Source organism: Macrotis lagotis, chromosome 2 (assembly GCF_037893015.1).
Source record: "Macrotis lagotis isolate mMagLag1 chromosome 2, bilby.v1.9.chrom.fasta, whole genome shotgun sequence".
NCBI classification, from domain to species: domain Eukaryota; kingdom Metazoa; phylum Chordata; class Mammalia; order Peramelemorphia; family Peramelidae; genus Macrotis; species Macrotis lagotis.
The window spans coordinates 188,395,814-188,410,610 of NC_133659.1; the positions used below are offsets into that span (position 1 = coordinate 188,395,814).

Sequence of the window (14,797 nt, forward strand, 5' to 3'; positions counted from 1 at the left end):
AGGAAAAAAAATGACCCATCTACCATGTCATTCCTAAAGGAAAATAAATGATTATCAGTCAGCCACAAAAATGGAGAAAATGTGCGTGGGGGCCTGAAATATGATATAAGAAAATAAATGCTTAGTTAGGCTGAAATCACATCAAGATACAAGCTTCAGGCTTCTAAGGCTGAGATAACCCACAACACCCAGAGGCATCTTCAGTTCTTTTAAACAAATACAGAAGAAGGTTTAAAAATAATTAATGAAAATAATTAGGATTGCAGATGTCATTAAAAAACAAAAAAAGTCTTTGAGTGATCGGTATCAGGAATGAAACACCCACTTTACCCTGTATAAAAGGGCTATTAATTGATATGTCTCTGAACATACTACTGAAGGTACTTACTTCCAGAGGGTTGAATAGGGAGCATCATGTCATACTCTCTCCAAAAATCAAGTCTTTGGCAGTTCAATTCTGGCCAAGGGAGAGGTGGAACCACAGGGAAAAAGCGTGGTCTGGGTAGTTCCTCAGGTGGAGGCTTCAGTGGTACCTTTGGTGGACACAATTTTAGTGGGGTGGGGAATGGACTTCTCTCAGGCAATGAAAAAGGAACTATGCAAAACCTTAATGACCGCCTTGCAATCTACCTAGACAAGGTTCGAGCTCTAGAGGAGGCAAACACTGAGCTTGAATATAAAATCAAAGAATGGTATAAGAAATTTGGGCCTGGCAGTACCAGCGATGGAGAAAATCGAAACTACTCTGAATATTATCAGATAATTGAAGAACTCAAAAAGCAGGTAAGAAATGTCCTTATTGTTAAGAATGTCAGTTATACTAAAAACAATCAGACTAATTTCCTAGAGCATCTTATAACCATGTCCATCTTTCCCAATGAAAATGAAATCACTAAATAATAGAAAATATTGAGAAGTAACAGTGAATAATTCTTTTTTTAACTTATTTGATTTAATGTTCTTGTTAAGAGGAGAAAAAAATAGAATTATTTCCAAGATTCCAAAAGTCTGATTTGCTAGTAATGAATTGATGTCATTTATCATCATTTCCCAAGAATTCCATTTATCTTACAAAGAAATATAAAATAATCGTTGAATGAATTGTCAATGAAGAACTAGATACCTTGCATGTTAGCTTGAAAAGCGAGTGGTCTGTCTCTCACCAAGGTTCTATCACAGTACAGGAAAATTTAATATACATTTCACTATGTTCTTTTCTGGTTCAGATCTTGGATTCAACTCTTAGTAATGCTGACATCATGCTCCAGGTTGACAATGTGAGACTAGCTGCTGATGACTTCAGACTAAAGTAAGAGGAAATTATTTCTGCTCATATATTCTACAACTTTAAAAGTATAAGACATAAGTTTGATTAAAAATTATGCCTTCCTTTGTTATCTCCAAATTGTCCTGTATATAGCTTATTGTATATAGTTGCCTGCATGTTGTCTACCCATTAGACTATAAATTTCTTGGAGAAAGGGACTGTGTTTTTACTTTTCTTTGCTCTTAATAGAATGTCTGGCACATCATAGAAACTTAAATATTTTTGGCCTGATTGACTCAAAAAAAAAATCCTGTCCACATTTTTTTTAAGATATGAAACTGAACTGACCCTCCGTCAAAGTGTGGAGTCTGATATCAATGGACTACGAAGAGTCTTGGATGACCTGACTTTGACCAAGACAGACCTAGAAATGCAGATTGAAACTCTGTCAGAGGAAGTGGCTTATCTCAAGAAGAACCATGCCGAGGTACACATATATTCAGACACCAAAATAAACATCCCCTTTCAAATATTTTGCTCTGCTTATGATAGCAGTATGATAAGGTAATGAAACTGTGGATGAAGGGAATTCTGTGGCACTGTCCTGTTATACTGGATTACTACACTTCACTAATTGTTCTTAATTCAGGAAATGAAAGCTCTAGAAAAGTCATCAAGTTCAGATGTGAACGTGGAAATAAATGCTGCTCCAGGAACTGATCTGACCAAACTTCTGAATGATATGAGAACTCAATATGAAGCCCTGGCTGAGCAGAATCGCAAAGATGTTGAAACTTGGTTCAATAACAAGGTAAATCAAAGTATGCTTGATATCAGTAAACCAACTTTTGCTAGGTCTGATGGCACTCAACCTGCTTCCTAACTGCATCATTTCAGAGTGAGTTATTACAACAGCAGATCTCCTTTGCCACGGATGAATCCAATTCTGCCAAGACAGAGATATCTGAGCTGAAACGGACTTCACAGACCTTGGAGATAGAGCTGCAGTCAGCCTTGGCCCTGGTAGGTAAAACACAGAAATGAAAAGCAGCTAGGTGATATAGTATCTGGAGCACTGTATCTAGTGTCAGAAAGACATGAGTTCAAATCCAACCTCAGACACATAACTAGTGACCTCTATTTGCCTTGGACGCCACAAATGAAAAATGGGAATCATAATAGCAACCTATCTTCCAGGATTGATGTAAGGGTCAAATGATATAATAGTTATAAGATGTCAGATATAAAAATGCTAGCTATTATTATTTATCCACCTACAAATTGTGTTCAACATAAATAATCCACCAGTCAATCAAGGAGTTTTTGTATGCCAGACACTGATTAAAGCAGAGAAGCTACCCAGATAGAAACTAAATAGTCCCTGATTCCAGTTCAGTCCAGTCTATCAGGGAAAACTGCATGCACATGTTGAAAAAAAAAAAAAATATATATATGTATATGTATATATATATATATATATGCAAAGTAAATACAATCTAATCTCAGGAAGGAGATGTTGGCATGATTTCATGTCAGAAACAAGATTATCCTTGATAAAATTTCATTCTTAACATTAACTGACTGTCGACATAGTGGCTAGAATGCTGGTCCTAGAGTTAGAAAGACCTGAGTTCAAATCCTACCCCACACATTTAATAAGCTCTTGATAAACATTTTAATCTCTGTTTCCCTCAGTTTCCTTATCTGTAAAATGGGCATAATAATAGTACCTACATCACAGGATTATTGAGAGGATCAACTGAGATGACAGAACCTCTTAGCATCCCCAGTCAAATAAGACTAGTCATTATAGATGCATGCCAGAGCTGCAATGAGAGAATCAGTTTCCTATCAGAAAAGTGCTAGGGGCGGCCTGGGAGTCAGGAATACCTGAGTTCAAATCCAGCCTCAGACACTTAATAATTACCTAGCTGTGTGGCCTTGGGCAAGCCACTTAACCCCATTTGCCTTGCAAAAAAAACTTTTAAAAAAAGCATATAACTATTTCAAATATTTTGTTTCCTTTGTAATCCTATATTTTTATTTTATGCATTTAAAAATATAGTTCTGAGAAAAGGTCTTTAGACAAAGGGGACCATCACACTAACAAAATTAAGAACCCCTCCTTTAAAAACTAACTGAGAAATGCAAGCTTTATTCTTTGTTATCACATCCATTAGCTCACAGGAAAATGTTTCCAGTGAACTTGCCAGGATGAAAAACCTGGAAGCAAAATGACTAATGATATCATCAAATCCACTTGACAAACATTAGAGTTTGTCTCTATTCATCAAAAGGTATCTTTAGGGCGGCTAGGTGGGGCAGTGGATAGAGCACTGGCCTTGGAGTCAGTAGTACCTGGATTCAAATCCGACCTCAGATATTTAATAATTACCTAGCCATGTGGCCTTGGGCAAGCCACTTAACCCCATTGCCTTGAAAAAAAAATCTAAAAAAAAAGGTATCTTTAAGGTTAAAATCCTTATTGAGCTTTGCACTTAATAGGGTTTTTCCTTCTTGAGATTTCATCATTTCAGGAAATTTCTGATAGGAAAGCTGCCTCTAACAGTACATATCAGCACATATCTGTAATGTCTAATCTTGTTTGTGTGGGGATGCTAAGAGGCATGTAAATCATTAAATCAATCAGTCAGACTTATATCTAATTCATTTACATGTCTTGGCATCCTCTCCCTGATGTGATGGTCCCCTTTAAGATTGAAAGACAAACATTTGTTCAGTGCCTACTTTATATACCAGACCCTATGGATACAAAGAAAGGCAAAAGACAAGTTCCTGCCCTCAAGGAGCTGCCAGTCTAATGAGGGAGACAACACATGAATAACCAGCTAGAGAGGTGTCCCGAAAACCCTGGTTTTAAGCTCTTAAAACTAAAAAGGTATCAAAGGTTTAAGACTTGACTAAACTTGGGACATCCTATAAAAATAGTAGCCAGAAGGGAATCTCAGAAGGAAAAGCACTAGCAGCTGGAGGAATCTAGCAGCTGGAGGAATCACAAAGGTCCTCTTGTAAAAGCTAATGTTTCAGCTGAGTCTTGAAGTAAGCCAGAGTTGTCAGGTGAGGAGGACGTACCTTCCAGAAATGCACAGTCAGCAGATTAGAATGTAGTGTGTGAGAAATAGCAAGGAGGCTGATGCAGTTGATCAAAGGACAAGTAGAAGGGGAAAGAGTCTAAGAATACAGGAAAAGTAGGAAGGGATAGGTTGTAAAGGGACTTAAACGCCTTATTGACATTTCTGTAGCATTTAGATAGCAGACACAGTGCTAAGTGATTTACAGTTCTTATCTCATTTGGTCCTCACAACAACCCTGGAAGGTAAGTGGTATTTTATTCCCATTTAAAGATGAGGAAATTGGAAACACAGAAAGGTTAGATTACTTACCCAGAATTATGTAACTAGTTAGCAACTAAAGCCAGATTTGAACTTGGGTATTCCTGACTCCTGGCTGGGCCCTCTCTCCACTGTGCCATCTAATTGCCCATAAGATTCATTGAGGGGCAGCTGGATGGCACAGTGGAGAGAGCACAAGATTTGGAGTCAGGAAGACTCATCTTCATGAATTCAAATCTGGCCTCAGACACTTACTAGCTGTATCACCCTGGGCAAATCACTTAACCCTGTTTGCCTCAATTTCCTCATCTGTAAAATAAGCTGGAGAAAGAAATAGCAAGCCAGTCATATCTTTGCCAAGAAAATCCCACATAGGGTAGCAGAAAGTGAGACAAGACTGAAAAAGACTCAGAAATGTAAAGTTCATTTTCCCTCATTTAGTAGTTATTCAATAGATATTGAATGAATGAAACACCACAAAAGTGCAAAGTAAGATCTCTGTGAAGGAAACACTGGACAGTATTCATAATTAATTCACCAGTGTTATCTCCACAGAGGTGAGGAGGCACTCTTGAAGGAGAATTAATCTTTATAAACTGTTTTTGTACATTTAGTGACTATTAAAAAATACATGAGTAATTTTAACTCCCCTAAATTGTTAAAATGCTTTTTTAAAAAATCAGATTCTCTTTTTTACTCATTTGCAATTGATATCAGAACAGCTATTACAAATATTTGTTATGCATTAACTCACATGCCTCAGGTGCCAGACAGTATCCAGACCAGAATTACAATAAAAGGATCTTTGTCCTCTCAGGTGTAATACATGTAACTCATATACATAGCTCATGCTGCATTGGGGGAGAAACAAATATCACTAAAAACTTCTTAAAGTTATAAAGAATAAAAATTAAAATACCAAAATGTCCCAGTGAATTAAAACTAGTTTAAATAAAACATGTAAAGAAGGAGAAAGAGGGAATAAGAATTTTTTATAAATAATAACTCCTTTGATACTCAGTGTAAATACTGGTTATTCCCATTTTACAACAGAACCAGACAAAGATTAAATGACTTTACCAGGGTCACTTAGATAGTGAGTATATGAGTTTGGATTTAAACTCAGGTCTTTTTAACTCCAGACCCAGCTACCTGCCTACTAGACCATCTAGCTGACTCTTGATAAGGAGTTTTCTACCATTCATTATTTTTTTCATAATGTGCCAAAGAGGGAAAGTCGAATTTTTTCCTAAGCATTTGGAAGCATGTGTTTTCACAAAAGGTAAATGGGCAGAGAAAGGAAGACAGAGACATTCAGGGTGTCTTATGGGGTGACTAACCCTTCCTCAAAACACTCAACAAATAATCATCAATTAAAGAGGGCTCTTTGGATCCTAGGTGTAGAGTTAGAAGAGTTTTTAAAGGATTTTTGTTCTTACTCTGCTATTTTACCTATGAAGAAACTGAGACCCATAGATGTTAAGTGATTTACCCAAAGTCACATGGCTTGTAAGCATCTGAGGCAAGGTATGAGCCCAGGTCCTCTGTCTCTAAATAGAAGGGTCTTTCTACTGCACCAGACGCTAGCAGAAGACCAAAAGTTTCCCAACCTACAAACATCTTGTCAGTATGAAAGAGGATATGCCTTATTATCCTACTTACTCATGAAAGATGGCAATGGAACAGATAAATGATTGTCAAAGTGGCTTCATAATTAATTTATAACTGAAAATATGGCATTTTGATGTTTATTTCCCAGCACAGTGTTTTCCTTTTGTTGTATAAATGATTTCCTTCTAACAGAAAAAATCCCTGGAAGGCAGTTTGTCAGAGGCAAAAGCCAGGTACGGCACCCAGCTTTCGCAAACCCAAAACCAAATCAGCAACGTGGAGGTCCAGCTCATTCAGATCCGGGATGAAGCCGAGAGCCAGAGCACCGAATACAAGCAACTTCTTGATATAAAGACTCGCCTGGAGAATGAAATCGAGACCTATCGCCGCCTGCTTGATGAAGAGGGAGGGTAAGTGGAGAACAGATGGATTAGCAACAGACATTCCTTTGCCTGACCCATCTTCCTTTGCATCTCATTCAAACCACATTGAAGGTATCTCCACCCTTGGGGGAGTAAATTATTAGGATGCAAATCACTTAGAAGAATTTCCAAGGGGGCAACATGGTATCCTTACTCTATCTTCCCTCATGTCACAAACCTACAGGCAAAAATACTTGATTATCCATTGGGGATAAACAAAACCAAATCAGGTTAAGTCAAGAAATACTTATCAAAAGCCTACTATGTTCCACAGACTGTGATAGGCACTGGAGAGAAAGAAAGGGAGTATATAAAAATAGGCAATAAATAAATACTTCATTATCAGACTTATAATTTTCAAAAATGAAAATGGATGAATTCCTACAATTATGAAAAGTTTTTGTTTTGTCTTGTTTTTTCAGTTCTGGACTCGAAAACAGAGTTAAGAAAGGTAAGCAACTTCTCTAGGGTTTTTTTCCCCATGAGAATTTTTTTAATAGAAATTACATACTGATAGAGAGGAAGATTTGTAATTAGATAATTCCAATAATAGCTCATATTTGCTTCACAATGGTCCATTTAGCATAGTTCCCAGCAACAGTAAACAATATATAAATGTTTGTGGTTGCTGTTGTTAGGAAAACTTGAGTTCAAATCCAGTCTCAGGCACATACTAGATGTGTGATCCCAGACAAATTTCTTAACCTCTGTCTCAGTTTCCTCAACTATAAAATGAGGATAATCATATCACCTGCCTGAGCACTACAAGTATTATCAACCTTTTATAGATAAGATGCAGGAGACTCAGAAGGAGGATCCTGGGATTGTCTTGGGGTCTTCACTCACAGATCCATGTCCTAGGTGTCCTATCTATCTTGTACAGGTCCATCTCTGGCCCTGAATTAATCTTAAAATCTAAGTTTTCTCCCCATATTTCAAAAAAATAGTCTTGAAAAGTTGATTGGAGGATGTCTATCTTGCTGTTTTGTCTCAAATAAATTTTGTGGAGCTTTGTCTAGGACACCAAAATTGCTAGTTTTAGCTCTCATTTTAAGGATGATTGATTTTTTTTCAAGGCAAAACATATAACCAACATAGTCATTCATTAACAGATGAATTAAAGATCATGTGTATGAACTGAATGAGCTTAATGATGAGAGACCAAGACTTAAGTGACGGGTTGGTGGGGAAATAGCACTTGAAATTTTTGTCCAGAGCAAACATAAAATGTTGTATGGAAATTACAATGGATAGGAAAGGAAGGAAACCAATATTTATGACTACGCTGGGTTCTTCTTAAATATGATCTCATTTGATCCTTACAAAAATCCCAAGAAGTAAGTGTCATGATTATCTTCATTTTAGAGTTGAGGACACTGAAGCAAACAGAGATTAAGTGATAGAGCTAGTGAGTGTCTGAGGTCACATTTGAACTCAAATCTTCAACATCATCATAATAGCTAACATTGATATAGCACTTACTCTGAAACAGACACTATGCTAAACACTTTACAATTATTTCCTCATTTAATCCTCCCAACAGCTCTGGGAGGTAGGTGTTATTATTTACTCTATCTTACAGATGAGGAAACTGAGGCAAACAGGGATACTGTAGACTTGCTTGGGGGTAACTAGTTAGTAACTGGGGCTGAATGTGAACTCTGATATATCTGACTCTAGGTCTAGGACTCTGTCCATTCTGCCACCAATTTGCGAAGGAATCCTTGGCATTTCTTCATAGGTTGGTCTTATTGCACTGTTTCTTGAGCAACATATCCCCTGAACTACATGCTAATTTGTCTTTCATCTAACCTCATATTCTCTGAACAATCAGAAAACTCTGGATTTTCTTGCTCTGCTATTTGCCCCTTGGGTTCACTCTCATTTTGATGAGTATGAGAATATCCATCTTCCCACCACTTCTCTCTTCTCAGCTCAAGGAATTTCATATCCTTTTCCCAACCATAGGAAGATTTTAAATGTTTGAAGTTCTCTGAATTATTCCCCCCACACATTTATTTTTATCCCAGCTTGAATCCCCTCTGTCATGTAGCGATGTGTTCCCTACTTTTCCTTCTCCCCTGGAATTGAAGATTCTCTTTTGTCCCTATTGCTTGCCCCACCCATCCTCATTTCCTAGACTAGTTTCTGTACAAGTTGACCCTGTGCTGTTCTCTCAAGTCTTGGAACCCTTTCTCCATTGTAAATTGACTTTTGTTATTCTGTCCAAATATGGAGGAGATGAACCCATTTGGTAGATACCCTAGTGACTTTCTTGAAGATTAGTTTTGCTTTCCCTGACTGTTTTCTGCATATGAATAGCCCAGAAAAGGCTACTGTATCATGATGTCAAAGCAATGGAAAGAAAGGGGAGAATACAATAAAAATTTCAGGAGTTCATGAAATGTAGAAAGATGATTATACCTGGAATCACAGGAACTAGTTAGACTATCAACTCTGTCATTTACTTTCTGTGCTGTATTAAGCAAATCACTTAGCATTTCTATGCTTCAATTTCCTCATCTGTAAGACAGTTGAACTAGATGTGACTTCCCTAGATCTATGACTCCATGATCTTTGAAGGCTGGAATGACAAGAGATGAAAACCGATTAGATGTGGAAAAACACAGGAAAGGGGTTGAAGAAAATTCTGATATTTTATGAATTCTATTTAGACAATGTCAATGACAATAAAAGGCAAATTGGGAAGGAGAGCTGATTTGGAAGTGAAGAGAATAAAATCATTATGGGATATGTTGGATTTAAGTGACATTAGATTTAGAGGCAAAAGTTCTAGATTCAAACCCCAATTCTAAAACATGAACTTGAACAAATTGCTTAAATTCTCTGGGATTCAATTAGTCCCTCTGAAAATTGAGGAGGTTGGACTAGATAATCTCTATGATTTCTTGTAGATGTAAATTTTGTGATCAAATTAGAAATACCCAGTACCTGAACCTACTAACAATAAAATAACATATTTGTTTTGTTGTTGTTGTTTAGCCTTGTCTGACTCTTCTTGACCCCTTTTGGGGTTTTCTTAGCAAAGATACTGGAATGGTTTGTCATTTCCTTCTCCAGTTCATTTTTATAGATGAGGAAACTAGAGCAAATGGGGCTAAGTGACTTGCCCAGGGTCGCATAACTAATAAGTGTCTGAGGTTTGAACTCAGGAAGTTGAATCTTCTGATATTAGGACAAGAGTTCTATTCACTGTACCACCTAGATGCCCAAACATCTTTGTTATATCCTTTTTGTGCAATTTGTTGTTTTTTTTTAAATCTTGCTAACATAGGATTTAGAACTAGAAGTGATTTGTCTGAAGTATCATATGTAGTAAGTGGCAAAACCCAGGATCTGAACTTTACCTCTCTATTCCAAGGCATTTTCTACCATGCCTCTTCACTTCTCCAAACTACACATGCATCAAAAATGTAATATAAAATTCCTTGTAGCTATCATAGTTGATTTTTCTCATTAAATTCAACTTACATGCTGACAAAATTCTTTCCAACTTGCATAATCTAAAATAATCATAATCTAAAATGATTGTCTGTTTTTAAAATTAGTTCCCATCCCAGCTGTTCCTTTTTCTTAATTTGCTGTTCAGTTTTTTCAGTCAAGACTGACTCTCCATAATTCCATTTGGGGTTTTCTTGGCAAAGATACTAGAATGGTTTTTCTTATTCAACTTATATAACAAATGAGGAAACTGAGGCAAACAAGATAAAGTGATTTGTCCAAGGTCATTGATAAGTGTCCGAGGCCAGATTTAAACTCAGGTTTTTCTGACTCCAAGCCTTGTGCCTTATCCACTGCAACCCCATGCTGCCTGGCAGTTGAAATTATGGGACTGAAGTTGGAAGACCTAGGTTCAAATCCTCATTCTTCTACCTATACAACCTTAGGAAAATCACTTAACCTTGGGGCTCAGTTTCTTTGTCTGAAAAATGAGGAGGTTCAATTGGGATGATTTCTAAGGTCTCCAAGCTCTAAATTTAGAAATTCAAAAGTTCCTCTCTTTTATCACTATCCTTATTCCTGCTCTCTAGGCAATCAGTGGTAGACTTAAAACTGAGGACTTCTATAAAATAATTCTGTCCTCCATTCTCTCTTCTCTTCATCACCATATTAAGACATAGATGATAAAAATCAGCACATATTAATTTCAATTTTCCAGTTGTTAATTATAAATCATTCTTATCTATTAATTAAAACAGAGATCTCTATTTGGAAACACTGTTATCCTGATTCTAATTGTTTCATGCATTTGAGATCAAGAAAATAATATCTAAAATCAGTCTATGGTTCTAGATTTTCTCCAACATAGACTAGATTTCACCAATATTATTCTGAGCTTGCTCTTCCTCATTCAGGATGTTCTATCTCTCCCTTCCATACTTTTGCACAGGTTGGTCAGGGGCATTCCTTCTTCATCACTTCTCCTTGGAATCCTTAACTTCCTTCAAAGATCTGTTGACATACTACAGGAGGCCTTTCCTGATCCTTCAAGATATTACTGCTCCATCTCAAAATTACCTTTTTTTGTCTATACTTCTAAACATGGGATCATAGTATCATAGATTTAAAACCATCTAATCTAAAATATGATTTTACAAATAAGAAAATTGAGTCCTAGAAAACTTAAGTGTCCAAAGTCACACAGTAGCAGAGATAACATTTGATTTTATATTCTTCAACTCCAAATTCATTGATTTTTCCAATGTTCATGCTGTTTCCAACCACAGAATGTAAATTCCTTGAAGGCAGAGACTGTTTCTTTTTGCCAGCATCTAGCACATAATAAGCCTATAGGCACTTAATGAATGCTTTTTGAAGGATTAATTGATTTATTACTCAATCAAAACTAGTAATTTTCATGCCAGGACAAATAGCACAAGACATACCCAGGGGAAACAGTATGAAATATAGCCTAAAAAAGCAAGTTGGGGAGCCCATCACACAGGGTGGGAAATAGCCAGGGAATGGCTTCCCTGGCAGGGAGTTGGGGGAGAGAGCTTCTGGGGGGGGGGGGGGGAAGTAGACAATTTGACAGACGACTATTTTTCTTAATTTTTTTTCTTGCTAACTAGGTGCTAAGCTCAGTTATTTCTATGCGTTTAAAGAACTTGAAGTATTATAATTACCCTCTAAATCTAAACATCCTGGAATGAAGCTCTAATCTGCCCTAGTTAAAGTTCTTATATCTACAAAATTAGTAAAAATAAAAATTAATTGAATTTTTGTGCCTAAAAATTTAGTAAGTATAAAATATATGGACTTTCCACCTAGCCCTGGACAAAGCCCTGACTTTTGATACTTGGAATGCATCTGTATGTTTGTATCACATAAACTAACTTTTGTTTCATTTCCTTTCATTCACAGAACCAACAAAAACTTTTCTCTATAAAACCATTGTTGAGGAGCTGGTTGATGGAATTGTTATCTCTTCAAAAATAAAAGATGTTCATCAGAGATCAGCCTAACAGATCACCAAAGAGGCTCTGATAATGTTAACAGAAATAAAACACAGGAGATCTCATGCATAGAGACATTGCCAAGTGTTGACTATCCTTGACAAGTCTTAAAGTCTTGGGCAAAAAGGGGAGCTTTTCAAATAATTCTACTTTTGGTCCTAGGAGAAAAGCCTTAAGTATATTTGGGGCGTCCTTTATTTTTTTTCAATAAAGTTTTTCATACAGATATCATGTGAATTTAGGAGTTTTTAAAACTTTTTAAGAGCTTTCAATTCAACTCAACGGTCATTTTTTTTTTTAGGTTCCTACTATGAACCAAGAACTGTGCAAGATTTATGAATACAATGACAAAAATATGACTCAATCCTCAGGAGATTCTATTATAGTGGTCAGAGGTTCTTGAGCTCCTGAGTTTTGAGCTGAGGTGATTTAAAGCTGGTCAGGTGTCCTATGTGAATCTGGCACCATTTTGGTGAGCCCCAAGGTCTGGGGAGCAACCAGGCAAACCAGCATAGGTCAGAAAGAACAGATAAAAAATTTCCATGTCAATAAAGAGTAGAATCAAGCTCATAAGTAGCTATTGTTCTTTCAGCCTAGGTAAGATAGGAAGACACAGTCTCAAAAACTAAGCAAAAACAATTCTGTTGTGAGGGAACAATACATATATAGAAAATTAAGACAAAATATAGCAAAAGTGACTTCCAGGATAAGGGCATAGATTTAACATTAAACTTATCATGTACAAAATTATACTTGCTATCTTTTCTCCCCCCCAAAAAATTGCTTCCAAATTTGCTGATTACTATCAAGGACACCATTATCTTTACAATCCCTCAGGCACCAACATAGTTGTCATCCTCAAAACCTCACTCTCTCTAAACCCCCATATCCAATCTGTTGCCAAGGTCTGTGATTTTATCTTCATAATATCTTTCTAATCAATGTTCTCCTCTGACATTGCCAAGACCCTGATGTAGGCCCTCACAAGAGCCTGCTGATGGGTCTCCCTACATGAGTCTTTCCTCTCTCCAATTCATCCTCCATTCAGCTATCATAATGATCTTCCTAATTGCACATCTGATTGTGTCACCACTCTAATCAATGAACTCCAGTGGCTCCTTATCACCTCCAGTATCAAATATAAAATCCTCTGCATAGTATTCAAAGCCTTTCACAACCTCCCCCTCCCCCACTATCTTTCCAATCTTCTTACAACAAACACAGGCAAACACAAATTTCCCACCCACTCTGTGATGATGATGATGCTACCTTCCTTGCAATTTCTCTTTTTTTCTTAATTTTTTTTATTTTACACTTAAATACAAAAATGAGAAAAGGAAACAAATTGCCATATTCACAGCAGACCAGAAGAGAGTATTCAATATAAAACAATAAATTGGGGTGGCTAGGTGGCACAGTGGATAGAGCACCGGCCCTGGAGTCAGGAGTATGGAGTACCTGGGTTCAAATCCGACCTCAGACACTTAACAATTACCTAGCCATGAGGCCTTGGGCAAGCCACTTAACCCCACTTGCCTTGCAAAAAAAAAAAAAAAAAAACAATAAATTTCCATTTCAAGAAAATCTATACAATGTATTTTACATATGTTTTCAAAACTGCCCTGCTTTTCTTTGCTTCATTGCTCTGCACTTTGTACTTTATTTTTCCCTCCCTCCCCTCACTCAGCCTAATGAAAGTTCAGCAGAAAAGATTTAAGCCAATTCCCTGGCAAAATTCTCAAACTAATTTTGAAATATTAAATGCCAAGAAAGAACCAGTCATTATATAAGATCACTTCTGACACTGGTCCATGGAGTTCTTGACCTTGTCTTAGCAAATATAACCCTGCTCTCCCATTTCTATTACTGATTTAACAACTTGATTCCCAACATCTACATTCCTAACCTCATTTCCCATTTGCTCCATGTTATCCCCAGATTTTGATGTATATATATTTCAAAGATTTTAGAGGTAGAAGGAATGTTAGAGAACACTGAATCCTTGTTCCTCATTTTACAGTTGAGGAAATGAAGGCCAAAAGAGATCGTGATTTACCCAAGGCACACATCTGAAGCAGGGTAAGAAATTAAGTCTATATATATGTTGGCTGTGTGTAAGTGTATATGTATCAATACTATGCCTACTTCTATTTATCAGTTCTTTCTCTGGAGATAGATAACATCTTTCTTCATGGGTCTTGTGGTTGATCTGGATATTACTCAGAATAATTTTGTCATTCACAGTTTCTCTTCATACCATTTTGCTATTACTAGATTCAGTGCTCCCTAGGTTCTGCTCATTTTACTCTTCATTATTTCATGCAAATCAAACCAAACAGTTCTTCATTTTTTTATAGCACAGTAGTATTCCATCATAACTTGTTTAGCCATTCCCCAAATGATAGACACCCCTCAATTTCCAGTTCTTTGCCACCACAAAGAGAACTATTATAAAAATATTTTTAACTATTTTTAAGGACATAGAATGAATGATGTGTTTAATAGTGATACAGGAAATCACAGAATTAGTTTGATTAATTTGATTTAATTAAGAAAGTAGAACTGAATGAGCAAGAGTTGATTCAGGATGAGTAAAGCAAGAACAAAGGCATGGAGATGACAATTTTCATTGTAAATTGACAAAATAATGAAAGGCTCGATTATATG

The 14,797-nt window shown here is 36.6% G+C and overlaps 1 protein-coding gene across 1 annotated transcript; it reads left to right on the forward strand.

Moving 5' to 3' along the window:
• The first annotated feature begins 414 nt into the window (after window positions 1-414).
• Window positions 415-12,139, forward strand: LOC141512056 (keratin, type I cytoskeletal 24-like). Its single transcript, XM_074220960.1, is given in 8 exon segments — window positions 415-783; window positions 1,227-1,309; window positions 1,598-1,754; window positions 1,917-2,078; window positions 2,165-2,290; window positions 6,424-6,671; window positions 6,673-6,725; window positions 12,039-12,139. Coding segments are annotated over 8 exon segments (1,299 nt in total).
• Window positions 12,140-14,797: the final 2,658 nt, after the last annotated feature.